Here is a 16242-nt window from a genome sequence, read left to right as displayed (position 1 = left end):
ATCAGGTGGTATAAAAATATGATAAATAAATAAAAAATTTCCTTTGTTATATTGGGAGTTGCACAGGATTGGTTGATTACCTTCCGTTCTTTAGCTGAATCATGGTGTGGAGTTGTATTTAAGAACAAGACTCAGCCACTGAAGATGATGTCTTACATCGAAACATTTGCGATTGTGTTACATATGTGGTTTAGTTTTTTAAACGTTTAATTTTTTAAACGTTTAAACGTTTTTAAACTTTTAATTTTCAACTGCGCATTAAGAAGATCATTGAAAAAAGCTTTGAAGTGTGGAAATGCATATATCATCACCCTTATACTGTCTTAACAAACAAACAAACAAACAAACAAACAAACAAACAAACAAACAAACAAACAAACGGAATGATTTTTCAGCTCAGCCTAGAAGACTGGTACCAAAACAGCAATGATAACTAGACACCTTGTGAATTAGAATCCCTTTGTATATTACTACAGCAAGGCAGGTGTCAATTTCAACCTACCAGGCTCAGCCTAAGGATCATTCCTTCAACAATGTGGCCCATTTCCTGGGCATACTGAAGACATGGTTACTTTCCTGAAGCTATTCCTGCGCTGATGTGGAAACGGAGGAAGTTAAGATGTAACTTTATTTTTATCTAGGTCCCAGAAGTTGATCAATTTATGACTTCTGTACAACTTCTAGTTTATTCTAGAAGTTGTTCTTCCATTTTAAGAGCTCCACAAATAATCTGTTATCCTTTTATGAACTGGAATATCTTTGCAAATAAAAATCACATAATCAAGTAGTACTGATGAATTAACACCACATTATTTCATAACATTGTGCTAAAATTCTTACCTTTGGTATGGGAAACCTCAGCTGAGCAATCTGCAGCTCACTAACAAGAGGAACAGTAATCCGATTTGGAAGCACCAGATAATTGGATATTATATCTAGTATTATAGTGTCTGATAAGCCACTGTTGGGTAGAAAATATGAGACAGGTTATTTCAGGATGTCCTGGAATTAGGAGCAGTTTTACATGCTATCAATATTTAAACAGTCACACTGATCATGTATATGTTTTAGTTAAGCTACAAAAACAGGTTGCTCACCTGTAACTTATGATCTGGTAGAGATCCGTCGAATGAGGTAATGCGCCTGCGTAGGATGCTCACGGTAGAATGTCACAGCTCATTGAGGCGACCAAGCCCTGCCCCCATGCCTACAGCGTGCTATTTAAAGGTGGGCCAGGCACCATGTTCTTCAGTTCTTGGATGACCACCATGGAGGACAATTATCAGGAATAAGGTGAGTTCATCATTGAAGGAGAATAGCACCCACACACAGCACACACATAGCACAGTACTACTGCAGAGCAGTGGTCCAGGAGGGTCTTATGGATGTCGACGGATCTCTACCAGATCAATAGTTACAGGTGAGCAACCTGTTTATCTGGATCGAGATCCATAAGAATGGGTGTTTAGCTAGCTTCCAAGAGGAGGAGGGTGCAGTAGTAGCTTTTGAGCACCCGCTTCAAAACACTTCTCCCAAAGCTCGCCTCGACAGCTGAGTGCACATCTATGGTGTAATGCTTGATGAAAGGTAACTCAGTGGACCAAGTTGCTGCTTTACAGATGCCCGTGAAGATTGCCCCCGATAGGTGCGCAGCTGATGAAGCATTGGCACGGGTAGAGTGGACCATGATTGCTTCAGGTGGTTGAAGATTCTGTGTCTTGCAGGTTAGCGGGATAAGCTCAACTAGCCATCTGGACATTCTTTGTCTGGAAATGCAGGAGCCTTTCACAGACCCTCTGTATGCTACAAACAGACGCTTGGTGGATCTGAAGTCCTTGGTGCGATGCAAGTAATATAAAAGTGGCCTCCGCACATCCAAGGAGTGCATTGCGAGTTCTAAAGGAGTAGATGGATCTTTGAAACATGTAGGGAGAACAACGTCCTGGTTTAGGTGGAAGTCGGACACCACCTTGGGTAAAAAATTTGGGTCCATATGTATTAGCACTCTTATCATGGTAGATTCTGGTGTATGGTGAATCAATACACAACGCTGTCAATTCATAACACTTTTAGCTGTAGTTATGGCAAGCAAGGACGCAGTTCTCCAAGTCACTAACTTAACAACAGCAGAACTAATAGGTTCAAACGGGGCCTCGGTTAAAACCAAAAGGACTAAGGATATGCTTCATGGTCCAACCAGTGTGCGGAATGAGTGGATAAAAATTCATGAAGCCTTTTAGGAAAGTTTTACCATCTGGGTGGGGGAAAGCGTCTTCCCATCACAGCCTGGATGTTGAGAAGATAGCGCTGCTAGATGCACCTTTAGAGACACATTAACCAACCCTTGTGTTTTTGGATCAATCAGGAAGAGTAGCACATCCCTGACTGTGGCCTGGTCAGGTTGAAAACCATGTTGTGTAGAATTTGAAATGGAGCCATTTGCCCCATAATTATGTCTGGTGGAAGACTATCTTTGGTTAAGAAGGATCTTACACAAAAGCTGATTTACCATGCTGTTAGGTGGTGTGTGAGAATGTCTGGATGCAGTATGTGGCTGTTATCTAGTGTGAGGAGATCTACCTCTTGTGGCAGCCTTTGGTACTGGTTCCCTGACAGTTTGAGTACCTGTGGAAACCATGGTTGTCTTGGCCACTATGGAGTCACTAGGATACCCAATATTGGGGCAGTCAGAAGGCAGGCAACCACTCAGCTGATCAGCAGTTGCGGAGGGAACATATACGGGATCTGCTGCCAATCCAGCTGGAAAGCATCCTCCAGTGATCATGGGTCAGGACCAGCCCCGGCACAGAAACAAGTGCACTTTGTGTTCTCCGAGATGGCAAAGAGATCTATAGTTGGCCCTATCCAACTCATGAAGAGAGGTGTAATGTATCCTGTCTTGATTTCCCATTTGTGGTATTGTGGGAAAACCCGACTTAAGTCGTCCGCCAGGATGTTGTCTAGGCCCTTTATGTGGATGGCCATCAGATTGACTTGATGCTGGATGCACCAATGCCATAATTATAGGCTGAGTGCACAAAGACTTCGAGACACTGTCCTCTCCCTGACGGTTGATGCAGGCCAGGGCAGTGGTATTGTCTAACTACACTTGTACAACTTTCCCTTGTAGAAATGATAGGAAGGGTTTCATTGCTTTGAAGACAGCCAGTAGTTCCAGGAAACTGATATGCAATTGTGTTTATTGAAGGGTCCACTTGCCTTGGCTGTAATGACAAGCTCCCCTCAAAGGCTCAGTCTGTCACTCCTAAAATGCCATAATTGTAGGCTGAGTGCAAAAAACTTTGAGACATGGCCCCTCCCTGAACGTTGATGTTGTCTGAATGTGGACTTTTGTTTGGAGAAGGGATGGTATTTGGAGCCATAGGAAGAGGTAGACACTGACGTGGTGAAAGTCTTGGCGGCAAACTTAAGATTTTTTTCATTTTCTCCATCATGAAGTCGGTGTCCTCGCTGAAGAGGCCTTTACCATCGGAAAAGTAGGCCCTCAATTCTCTCTTTCATATCGCCCTGCAGGTTGGTGGAGCGAAGCCAGGCAGTCTCCATAAGGAGATTGTGGCTGCCAAGGAGCACGATTCGGACTCGGCCAGGTGCTTGGCAGTGCTCATTTGCTGGCGTGTAATTGCTGCTGATTTATTTAATATTTGTTGGAAGTGCTTTTTAAATTCTTCCAGGGAGAGGACCTCCAGTATACTTTGTAGATCTTTCGATAGGCCATGGGTGTATTTTGCCAAGCAGGCCAAATAGTTTGCTATCTTGACAGATGGGCATGAGGTGAAATAAAGCTTTCTTCTCAAAATATCAATTTTTCTTCCCTCTGTCTGCATACATGGTATGCTGTCAACCAGACTTAGAAGACGATGAAGTGGCACAGCCAATAACCAGGGGATTAGGAGCAGGATGTTTCAGAACGTATTCCTCATCTTTCCCCTGAATACGATATAAGTGGGGGTCAAAGTGTAGATTACTTCCCATGCACACTGTGCAGCCCTTGAAATGACTGGGAGAACTGGCAGAGCCATGGGTTGGGTTGATTCAGACTTAGTCATAAAATTATAGATTGGGTCATCTATAGTGGCCAGTTCGGACTTGAGATTGAGTCCTAGCGCTTTAGTCATTTCCCTAATGTGATGGTGGTACACTCTAATCTCCTCATTAGGGGAGACGTGGTTGGTTGGAGGTACATCGGCTGGAGGATCTGCCCTGTTTTTCTGGGTCATCTGGATCAGACTCAATTGGAGCCATGGTGATCCGAAGGCAAGTGAGATGGTGAAGGTGGTATGTATGTTTGTGTCTCAACAGTAGTCTTTTCCCATAAAGCAGGAACAGCCAGTGTTTGTGTCCCTACCTCTAGGCTTCTGGAAACAGTCTGTGCAGCTGCATCTTTTAAATCTTTGACAAGTGGCCAGGCAGCCATCTATGTTGCCACTGAAACAGTCTTTATACAGGCTGTGATGGTAAGACCAAAACATCACCTCCAGCTACGGTTGGTATCGTTCTAACTGGAGTCACATCTGTTGCTAGCGGTAGATAAGGTTTAGCCTGTGATTATTTCCAGGGTTGGTCTTCTTGGAAATCATAAGGGAAACTGGAAGATCTGGTCCCCAAAGGCGCCAAAGCCAGTGCCGCCCCTGCAGCTGATGAATGTGCAAAGCCACATGAATGCCATGGTGAGGAGTTTGCTAAATGGGCAGCAGTCAGCACATCCATTGCTGGAGTACAGTGGACTAATATATGTGCTGCAACCGATTCTCTAGGAGTTCCGACCTCCGAAAATCATGGAGTGAAACCTTTGAACTTGGATGACGAAGGAGTGCTGGAGTTGGAGTCAAGTATAGAAAGCAAGGTGTGAGCAGTGGTAGGATCCATCACTGCATCCCTTTTGTCCTCGTAGACATCGAAAGTCGGCATCAGGGCTTGGCATCGTGGAGTCACCAACCTCGATGCCAAGAGCACCATCGTGTTTAAAGTAGAAAGCGCAACCTGTGCCCTTGGAGTCAATGGAATTCGAGTCAACACTGATGGGGTCTTCTGATGTTGATCCAGTGGTGTTGATGGAGCCGAAGAGTCTATAACCCCAGCTAACTTGGCAAAGAGGCACCTTTTAATGTGGTGATTCTCTTTTATTTAGCAGGGGGAGAGTAACTGGTCCTATCCACCCCCAGCACAGTACCTCCTGTGATTGTTGCTGGTGTCTATTTTATGTTTCCTTTTAGACTGTGAACCCTTTGGGGACAGGGATCCATCTTATTTATTTATTATTTCTCTGTGTAAACCGTCCTGAGCCATTTTTGAAAGAGAGGAATAGAAATCGAATAAATAGATAGATAGATAGATAGATAGATATTGGAGTGGGAGCTGGAAACAGAGAGCAGGCTCTCATCGTCGACAATCGGGGCATCAATGTGTGATCGACATCGAGGACCCTCTGCTTCTCCGATGATGGGTGATCCTTCCCCTTTGAGGTTGAGGTTCTTGATGCCAAGTGATGTTTGTCAACCCCGATTTCAGAGGTTGAGGATTTCGAAGGCAAAGTCTGCAGGACGGACTGGGGTGGTGTCCTTTCCTTTGTCAAGTTCATGGTCTTGGATTTCTTTGGTCACGGAGAAGGATCATCCAATCCCAATCGTTTCATTTTCAGCTTCGAATACTCCGGTGTCAAAGCGGGAGCAGACTTCGAAGAAATCTTCAGGATCCGAAAGGATGCCAACATTGAAGTCAACGTCGATGGCCATGGTCTCAGAGGCTTAGATGCCGATGCCAGGTCCCTCAAAGTTGACGATGAGGCCGTAGAGCTGTGTTCCCCCGATGTCGAAGGGCTTAACACCTCATCATAACTGTGGTGAAGCTGCAAAGCCCGATTTTTTTCTGATCTGCTTGGGAAAAGATAAACATATCTTGTAAGAGGAGACATTGTGCTCCTCTCCTAGGCAGATCAAACATAGATCGTGCAGGTCCTTTGAGGGGAGCTTGGCATTACAGCCTGTGCATCTCTTGAAGCTCAATTTTTCCTCAGATATTTTAAGGTTAGTCAAAGTCTGTTCCAAAGTCGAAGACACCAGCAAAGTCTGGAAGCCGTTCCAAGCCGTTCTATTTATCCATCCAAAACAATAAACAGTCCATTATATGTTATTTCTTATTTTACAGAAACTCACAAGGAAGAACTTTACCGAGGAGGAGAAATAGCCCGAGGACTGAACGCAATGGCAGTACTTTTTCACACAGAGCACATTAATCTATGGAATTCTTTGCCATGGGATGTGGTGATGGCCACCAGCTTGGATGGCTTGAAAAGAGGTTTAGGCAGATTCATGGTGGACAGATTTATCAATGGCTACTAGTCTGGTGGCTGTGGGCCATCTCTAGCCTCAGAGGCACGATGCCTCTCAATACCAGTTGCAGGGGAGCAACAGCAGGAGAGAGGGCATGCACATACCTCTTGCCTGTGAGCTCCCCAGAGGCATTTGGTAGGCCACTGTGTGAAACAGGATGCTGGACTAGATGGGCCCTATCCCTGACCCAGCAGGGCTGTTCTTATATTCTTAATGGCGGCTGGAAAAGAACTGAAGAACATGGCGCCCAGCCCGCCTTGAAATAGCACGCTGTAGGCGTGGGGGCAGGGCTTGGTTGCCTCAATGAGCTGTGGCATTCTACTGCGAGGGTCCTGTGTAAGCGCATTACCCCATTGTTATGGATTGTGACGAATCTTGATCCAGATCTACTGTTTACAGTTTTAACACTGTAGGGTGAGAAATTTCATCCCTAGGATGTAAAAAAAAGTTTCAAAAGTCATAAACATGATTTAAACATTTCTACCCGGTACCTTCCACTTCCAAGCACACAAGGCAACAAAAGGGTTAAAAACCGCCACTTCATGTCAACACCAGACAAAACAAAAAGCAATGAGAGCAGGTGGTACATCAACACAAGCTGGTAAAATGAAAGCCTGGTCACAGCCACTACCTAGGAATCCAGGAACGAAGCTAGATCTAAGAGGATTCCCAGATTGAGAGCCCAATATTTCAAGGGGAATGCAACAATGTCTAAGAAAAAGCCAAGTCCTTATAAGCGGATCAGCAGTCCTAATGATTAAGACTGATGGGATTAAGGTTGTTGGCCCTACAGCCAGTCTATTACAGGTTCCAGTCCAAGACTCAGAATCCATGGCTACCCTGAATGGACATGATAAAGAGATACAGCTGTGTGCCACCTGTATTCTAGTGACAATCTCTGCCAATACCAGAAAAATGAAGGAACCCCAAGAACAAAGCATCAGCTTTAATTCCTTTAGCACCTTTTGGAACCTGTACTTCAGGAAGGACAGGAATTCCCATTACATGTTATAGGAAGATAGGAAGCAGCCATATGCTGAGTCAGACTATTGGTCTACCTAGCTCAGTATTGTCTACATAGACTGGCAGCGGCTTCTCCAAGGTTGCAGGCAGGAGTCTCTCTCAGCCCTATCCCGAAGAAGCCAGGCGGGTGGTGGTGGTGTAGACTTGAAGCCTTCTGCTCTTCCCAGAGCGGCTCAATGCCCTGAGGGGAATATCTTATAGTGCTCACATGTGGTCTCCCATTCAAATGCAAAAAGGGTGGACCCTGATTAGCTAAGGGAACAAGTCATACTTGCAACCACAAGACCAGCTCTCCTCTCAGAGCAACCAAAAGGATACCACAGTTGATGGTACTGGAAGCCACTGACAAGTCTATCAGACACTTCCCCCTCTGCCTAGTGCTTGGCATAGATAATCCACCAAGGAAGTTTCAGTCCTAAAATTGAGTCAGAAATGAAACTGGAATGGAATCCATAATCACCTAGAGTTGGGTATTAGAGCTGGGTCCTAGGTGGCCAGATTTGGCTTAGAAAAAGCCAAATTCTGGCTTACGGCCCATTTGACCCACGAGTATACCCCTTAGGTTCTGGCAACTTTGGGTCACTCCAGTACTTTGCCCAAAAAGGGAATACTGGAAACTGAACATAAATTACCAATATCTAATACAGAGGGAACCAGTGAAGGATTTCTAAGCAGCGTTCTCGCCACCACAACCTTTCAACTAGCTGGTATTAGCCTCTTGCTCAGGGAAGCTTTTCTCACTCTCCCTTGGCCAGTCCATTTCTGGTTGCCTTAAGTTAGGGCTGTCAAACTGCGGCCCTCCTGCAGACATTGGCCTACAACTCCCATCATCCCTGGCTACTGGCTATTGTGACTGGGGATGATGGGAGTTGTAGGCGAACAACAGCTGAAGGACTGCAGTTTGACACCCCTGCCTTAAGCTGTCTTTTGCTCAAACCAATTTCATGACTAAAAATTCTGTGTTGTACTTGCTTTATGAAGAGTACTATCTGCAACCAGCTTTGCCCTGTGCATACAAGAACATTATCACCACCTAGAACCCACAAAGGCCCCAACAGTGGTAACGAACACTGTCCACACTCTTACATGCATCACATCATCATTATTATTTTACCTTCAGTGGCCACAAGATGGAAACACTAGCTCAGAATAAGGGGAAGGCCTACTGAGGTATGTGCAAATTGTTGAGTACATTAAGTTAAGAAGAGTATAAGGTCTACTGCTTTAGAACAGTGTTTCTTACATTATATGTTAATGAAGCAGATATTAACTCAGTGTTTAGCTTTTGCACATGTTAACCACTTCACTTTTCTAAAGGCTGGCTCATCTGAAACAACACACAACTACCACTATGGCGACTGCTTGAACTTAGGACTGGCGAGAAGGTGGAGGCCATTTGAAATGGCCATCCTGATGCCACCTCCTTGTGGCAAGCTATTCACACACACACACACACACACACACACACACACACACACACACACACACACACACACACAGAAGCTTATCACCACCAGTCCAGCAATTCCCCACCCCACTTAGGATTGCAATGTCATGGAGAAAGATGACCTGGCAGAAGTGGCAAGTTACTGAAACTAAGAGTTTGCCACATCTATGTAACCACCACTGGGGAACAAGGGGGATAGTGCTGGCAAGATAAATTCATCCACAAAACCCCAAAGTGCTTGAGCCGAAGCTGCTGACTTGACACTGGATAGCCATGCAGTATGAGCAATTCTGCAAGCCTATGTGAAGGTTTTAAATTTCTGCTGTGTGCACATCGTTGAATGCACCGTGAGGGAAACTGGAACAAACATCTCAGAAGATGTCCGACCATATACTGACTGGATGGTATCATTAGAATCTGCACCAAAATCTTGCAAGTCGTTCGTTTAGAAAACCTGACTTTTGACATATTGCTTCCCATTATTTTCATGAACGGGCAGGTAAAAGCAAAACAGAAGCTGAGAGGTGGCACCTTAATATTAAAAACTACATGAAATTACCAGGATATTTTTCCCCGCAAACGTTCTATCTATCTTAAGAATTCCTGACTCAGAACAATTATTGTATTTAGTCCCTGCAATGGAAAGGGACACAGAGCTTTGACCGACAGTATTTCACACACCAATTCAGACTAGATATACCTACAGTGACGAGCTTTCAAGAGAAACATGTTAACCAAGAGCAAGCCTACAATTTCAGAGTTTACAGTACTGGGTGGAGTTCTACGTGTTAACCTCAAATATTCACCACCCCAAGCCTGGGACTTCTCAGACTGCAACAAAACTAGAATGACTGCATTCTTTCCCTTGAGGGGCGAGCCAAGTATAGCCAGAGTGCTAGCTGCTTTTCCTGCATAAACACACATCTTCTTCCAGATGTTATACTGCAGCAGATTACAAGAGAGACTACTGATTTATCAGAAGTCATCAGAGAGCATAGAAAGCTGGAAAGCATAGCAAGACTCAGCCTCTGCCCCCTATAATTAGGTTGCTCTTTCCCCAGTACTGTCCCTAGATTTGGAGGTCAATATACAACGGTGCAAGATGTATTAATCCAGTGGCCCACAAAACAGCTGGCTTGGGTTTGGAGTAGAAATCCCAACCAACATGTGCTTTTCCCCTTCAGCTATTTCTGAAAGCTCTGTTTGTCAATCAATTTTCAGGCTCATACAACCATACTTGTCAGAAGTTCTGCTTTTGCAGCATGGATGGTCAACAGAAAAGGCCTGTGCCAGGGAACTGGGCTGCTCCTTGACCCTCAGGCTGAGGGCAGTTGCTATCATTGCCCCTAACCCTTCCATTCCGTTTTCCACACTAGCCCCCAGCAGTCTCCTGTGCTCTGCAGAAGCTTCTCCCTCCCACAACTCCAGCCCTGATTCAGTGGCAGGACTACCTTCCACCATTACAAAACACAGAGGTGCCCTTTTTTTTGGCTGGCACTGAACCTTGAGGCCCATCTTACTATGCTCTGCTACAAAGCAACTTCAAAGCAGAATCAGAGACTTTAGAGTTGGTAAAGACCTTGGAGGTCTTTAGTCCAACCTGCTGTTTGGTACACAAATCTGCCACAGTGTCCCTGACAAATACCCATCTAGCCTGTGTTGAAAGCATGTGCCAAAGTGTTCCACTGTGGTACAGTTGGGAAATTATTCCTGATGTCTAGCCTTAAGCTGTTTACTTGTCATTTCATCCCATTGGTTAGATTCAAGCTCCAAAATGTATATATATATACACACACAGTAGTGCAATCAACTCCATCTATCATACAATAGAGATAACCCTTAAGGAAAAGTAGAGGGTACACAGAGCACAAATATTGTTTCATTCAAGTTTCAGCTTACTTTAGTCCTGGAATATCCAGAAGATTGGTCAGTCCTGTCCAGTTAATTTCCAAAAGCTGAAGACAGAAAAATATATGTGTATCAGTGTTGCCCAGAATTTCTAGTGCTCAAGGAACAGGACAGAGGGGCATATGAGCTGACAGTCAGAAGGATGGCAAGAAGACATCCATTTCATATGAACACACATAGAAATTTCAGCCAGAAATGTGAAATTGGAGAAAAGAGTTGCTCTAAAAATCGGTGCATCATCAGGAAGGATACAAGATAGTGCCATAATAGCTACAAATTAACAGCAACAAGAGATGTTTCCAAAACATTTCTTGCATGTAAGTGTAGATGTTAGGCTGTTATTCTCAAAACAAATTTAGTTTGGGTAGGCCAATCTGAGTCAGCAGGGCTACTCTAGAAGTTAAATGTGAACGTCAGATTAAGTACTTGGAAAGTGAATGCTATCCTCTTATAGAGTTAGTTGTCATTTGTTATAAAATCCAAAGTATTGCATATAAACCAGTACTAATTACTAATTGGTAATTTGACTCAGTCAAGCTTCTCAGTTCTCCCTCACTGGAAATCACTGGTGTCTTTACTGCAGTCTATTTGCAAGCTAACCTAGCTGTTTAGTTGGCTGAAGTGCTCTGACATCAGTGTTAAAAGTTGACTGTTTTCCCTTTTGACTGTCTAATGGTCAAAATGGAAAACATTCAACTTTTAACTACTATGGGATAACATCCACCACCAAGGTTTACTATATCATTAGCTTCATTTTTCTCCATGATTTCTTGAGAACTTTTTGGGAAACTCAGATTTTTTCTAGAGTTCTGAGGAAGCATGGCAAGTTGAGACACCTGAGAAAGCTCCCAGCCAAGCAGGCTCCTTCCCAAAGGCCTCACCTCTCCCAAACAAGCTTACCTTGTGACGGGTAAGAGCTAGCAGTAGGTATAAGAATCAGGCTCACAAGACCTTTGCTGCTGGTGGTCTACTCACCCTGCTGTGAGTTAGTTCTGATATTTCTTACTGTCATGTATGCTTAAAAAGGTGTACGTGTTCATACACTGTTTTAAAATAAGCTATATGAAAGGTGTAGTCGACTCTGAACACCTGATATATAAGCATTCACTTTGTTCTACTTTAATGACTTCAATTATTTAAATACTATTTGCTGTGTTTATATTCACTGCACATTTCCACTACCACCACTTGTGGTGAAATTCCTAAATACAAATTAGGCTGCAGAGTCAATTATTTATTTATTTATTTACACACAAAAGCCCAAACCGGGCTGAAATAAAAGTCAAGCTGTCAGGAGTGGGCTCCAAAAATAAGTCATGTCCCGTGTTTCCTTTAAGGCATGCATATGTGCGTGTGCTCATACTTTTTAAATGTCTGCTCAGTTAATTTTAGCTCCCGCTCAGGTTGAATCAGGAAGGCCCCATTCTGAATGCATGTGTGCACACACTGCCTTGATGCTGCCACCCAGAACAAAACGCATTCAGCACACAGATGAAAAAAATTAGAGAGAAGACTGGTCATGTCCACTGGTCTTCCAACAGTGTTTCACCAGCCCCAATCTCATGAATTAACTATGCCAGGATCTGAAACAACCTAGGATCATGTACATAAAAAGAGAGAGTAGCATTCTTTTGAGCCACCGCTCCTCATTTGATCATAACACAACATTCCTGAACAGAAGTATTTGGGGAGGGGCACATTTATTCTTTCACTATGAACCAAAATTTGTGTTTTTTATAAAAGAAGACCCAATCTAACAGATAGGTGTTTGACTATTACTCCTATACCAATAGTAAAGAAAAACAATGTCTGGATGTTCTTTTTCTAAATGTGGAAAAAGTCTGACAAAGGGGGAAAGAAAACAGATTGTCAAAAAGCTATGCTGACTCTACCTGGACTATTGTTATAAACGAAACTGAAACCACATGTAATTAATTGCTGAAGAGCAACATATGATAATTAACCAGCAACAATGGCAGAATGGAAGTCACATTTTATTAAAATTGGGTGTAGATAATAACCTGTGGTACAGATTTTTTTAAAAAAAAAAACACATTTATATTCCGCTCTTCCTCCAAGGAGCCAGAGTTAAGGAGTACATAGTTAAGTTTCTCCTCACAACAACCTTGTGAAGTAGGTTAGGCTGAGAAAGAAGTGACTGGCCCAGAGTCACCCAGTAAGTATCGCAGCTGAATGGGGATTTGAACCCGGTCCTAGTCCAGCACTCTAACCACTACACCACGCTGGCTGACAACAACAATGGTGTGTGTAAAAGAGAGATGTTTGAGATTCTGACAGATTTACGGATTTGAAGAGTCAACGTCAAAGCCAAGTAAAGTTTTACTTTGACAATTCTTCCCAAGCTCCATTGCAAGTGCCAGCTGGGATGCTAGAAGGTACCTGACACATATGAGGACTACTTTATCCCTCCACGAACATCCTGCCATCGTAAGGTAATCAAAATATTCTCAAAGCAGTCCGCACAGAAAATAATAAGAAGGTGGTTCCCTGTCCCCAAAGGGCTCACAGTCTAAAAAGAAACTCAAGATAGACACCAGCAGCAGCTACTGGAGAAATGCTGTGCTGGGGTAATCCAAGACACAATTTAACACACTTCACATATGGCTTTTTCTTCTTCTTTTAAAAGAGGTCTACATTCAGTCCCTTAACACCAAATCCATTACCTTCTATCAAATATATCTGAACTGAAGCCTGCTTTTCTACCAAAAATAATGAACAAGGTTCAAGAACAACAGGCTTTGGAGGTGACACATTTAATTCTGTCAAGCAGCACGGGCATTTGGTTTCATACTGCTCTACACAGAAGCTACCAGCTGTCAACTTCTGGAAGTTTTGTGCACTTAAGACAAGCACGCACTTCACATTCTTTCATGTTCTAAATGTCACTATAGCTTCCCCATTTCCAAGCTCAAACTCTGCAGTGTAAACAGGCACGTAGGTGGTATAATTAAGGTTTGAATTATGGACCTGATCAGTGGTGCACAGCTCAAATGGCCCAGTGGGATAAAACTGTGAATGTTTGTGAATGTGGTGGGGCCACCATTGCCACCTACCTCCTGGGCCCAATGGAAGCAGGATGGACCCGGGAACCCTAGCGGGTAACAGGAGGAATGGTGAAATGGTACTACTCACCCTGGCTCCAGAGCCCCGCAGTTTCCATCAGGGCAGGGAGACTGCTGGGAATGATGGTGTGCATGCACCCTTTGTCTCCATCAGGGTACAGGTGTGCCTTAATTCCCAGGAAGCTCCCAGCCTCAGCAGAAGGGCTTGGGAGCCAGGGAGAGGCAAGAGCAAGCATCAGTGTCCCCAGCCCCACAGTAGCACCCTGCCTCACCACCACCGACCAGGATTTCCAGGCCAGGGTGAGCAGAGGTGGTGGCTGGCAGGATGCAACAGCACCCGTGCCCCTGCAGTAGCACCCCACCTTGCCACTGCTCTTGCTGCCTGCCCATCAGGGCCAGCAACATTTACTCTGCCACAGGACAAAAAAAAAACCAACCATGCCTGTGGACCCTATGTTGTACAGCTCCATCTTAGATCATATAAAAGATTCTTTTTTGAAGCTCGGTCATAGTTCATATATGTCCTGGATCACTGTAAAAACAATGGGTAGCATCAAGACTACTACTTCTGTAAATAGTTTTGCAGACACAAGGAGGGAGGCTGCTGATTTCCCCTTTGCTGCCCTCTTCACCCCTCAAAAACATCTGCTTCTTAGGGCTCCCCAACTCTCATTGACAGATTTTCAAAAAGTACAAGAGTTGCAGAGAAAAGCAGGGTGGGGGGATATTGCAAAAACTGCTCCCTTCTTACACAATCATAAGTTCCTCTCTTTGCAGAAGTATTAGTTTCAGTGATGTTCCATATCCACAGATCATGGTATCATTATGGACTGCCTTGAAGGGTTAAGACTGGAACTGGTTCCAGTTCTATCTCTTGTGAAACGTTCAGAAGGTGTTGCTGGGAGACATCTGCTCAACCCAATTGGCCTTTGGGGTCCTGCAGAGTTTGATCACCTTGTTCTCCATGCTGTTTAACATCTGTAAGTAGCTGTTAGGGTAGGTAGTCCATAGAATGTGGTGACTATTAAAATGTTAACACCCAGTTTTAACTCATGTTGTCTTCAAGTCCTATAAATGTGCGGCATGAACCAGATAGGCTAGCAGTTAAACGGCAGTGAGGGGCTGAATGAGGGTGGGCAAGCCGAGATTAAATTTTCACAACACAGCAGTACTGTTGACTGATTGGACTGAAGGGATACAACGTGTTTTGGAACTGGTAGCACCCACTCTTACCGAATAGGTGCACAGCTTGGGGGTTCACTGGGAACCTTGTGCAGCTTTGGTTTGTGCACCAGCTGGACACCTTACCACACTTGCTCAAACCTTTGGCACAGCATGGCTTGCTTACTGTGGGGCAGCTCTCAAAAACAGCTGCTAACTTGGCAAAGAGGCACCTTTTTTGTTGGAGATGAACTTCCAGTGCATCGACCTTTTGCACCAATTGTACTAATGACCACTAGGGGCATTGGGAGTAGAGACAGTGAGTCAGGGTCTCCCTATCTGTCCCTACTCTATGACCCCCGAACTGACTCTGCAGCACTTCCTGTGCTGAGTCACAATCCGTCCTTTCCTCCTAGAGAGCAGATGGAAACATCTCTCTCTCTCTCCTTACCTATCCACTATGTAGTCCTTTTGATTAGAGATAGGTATTTCCTATCTAATTGTATTTAACCAATAAATATTTAGTGTTTAGTCATACAAGGATCTCCATGTGTTTTCTCTAAATAGCTGCAATATCCAAACCATCCTCTGCTACCTACTCCGTAACTGGAGTGTGTGCTCATTCCTTAGTGCTCTGCTGTTTTACCTATTGCGGGTAAAAATCAACAACCTCTAACATTTTTAACATGGTGATTCTTTTTATTTAGCAGGGGGAGAGTAACTGGCCCTATCCACCCCCAGCACAGAACCTCCAGTGACTGTTGCTGGTGTCTATCTTATGTTTCTTTTTAGATTGTGAGCCCGTTGGGGACAGGGATCCATCTTCTTTATTATTTCTCTGTGTCAACTGCCCTGAGCCATTTTTGGAAGGGTGGTATAGAAATCAAATAAATAGATAGATAGATAGCATTTGCAGGTTTCAGGTAGCACACTACTCAGCAGCCAGGCTATTGTCAGGATCTGCCCAGGGTGGTCACGTTACTCAGATTCCGAAAGACTTGAAGTGGCTTCTGATTTGTTTCTGGGTGCAATTCAAGGTGCTGGTCAACAGCTCTAAAGCTCTTAACAGGTTTGGCCCCAGATATCTGAAGGTACCCCTGCTCTAGAATGACTCTGCCCACCTTACAAGACCACGTGTGTGTGTGTATGTGTGTGGGGTTTCTGCTGTGTGCAAATTCCTCAAGAATGACACTGTCAGGTAAATGGACAGGCTATCCTCTGTTGCCCCTAGATTGTGCAGCACTCTCCTGGTGGAGACTTGTATTGCACT

General features: G+C 44.2%; 1 protein-coding gene across 4 annotated transcripts in view; it reads right to left on the bottom strand.

Annotated features, from left to right (window-relative positions):
• The window catches only part of ESYT2 (extended synaptotagmin 2), an 89625-nt gene that overhangs the window by 30899 nt on the left and 42484 nt on the right, over nucleotides 1-16242 (bottom strand). For all 4 annotated transcript variants that reach the window (XM_053259170.1, XM_053259171.1, XM_053259172.1 and 1 more), the window contains exons 7-8: nucleotides 10720-10775; nucleotides 841-961 (exon numbers count right to left, since the gene is read on the bottom strand). In XM_053259170.1, the coding sequence (XP_053115145.1) occupies nucleotides 841-961; nucleotides 10720-10775 (177 nt within the window). The remainder of the gene's footprint in view (nucleotides 1-840; nucleotides 962-10719; nucleotides 10776-16242) is intronic.

The sequence above is a fragment of the Hemicordylus capensis genome, chromosome 6, assembly GCF_027244095.1.
Source record: "Hemicordylus capensis ecotype Gifberg chromosome 6, rHemCap1.1.pri, whole genome shotgun sequence".
In the NCBI taxonomy this organism is placed as follows: Eukaryota; Metazoa; Chordata; class Lepidosauria; order Squamata; family Cordylidae; genus Hemicordylus; species Hemicordylus capensis.
The sequence above is the reverse complement of the archived record's forward strand: the minus strand, read 5'-3'. Positions and strand labels throughout refer to the sequence as shown.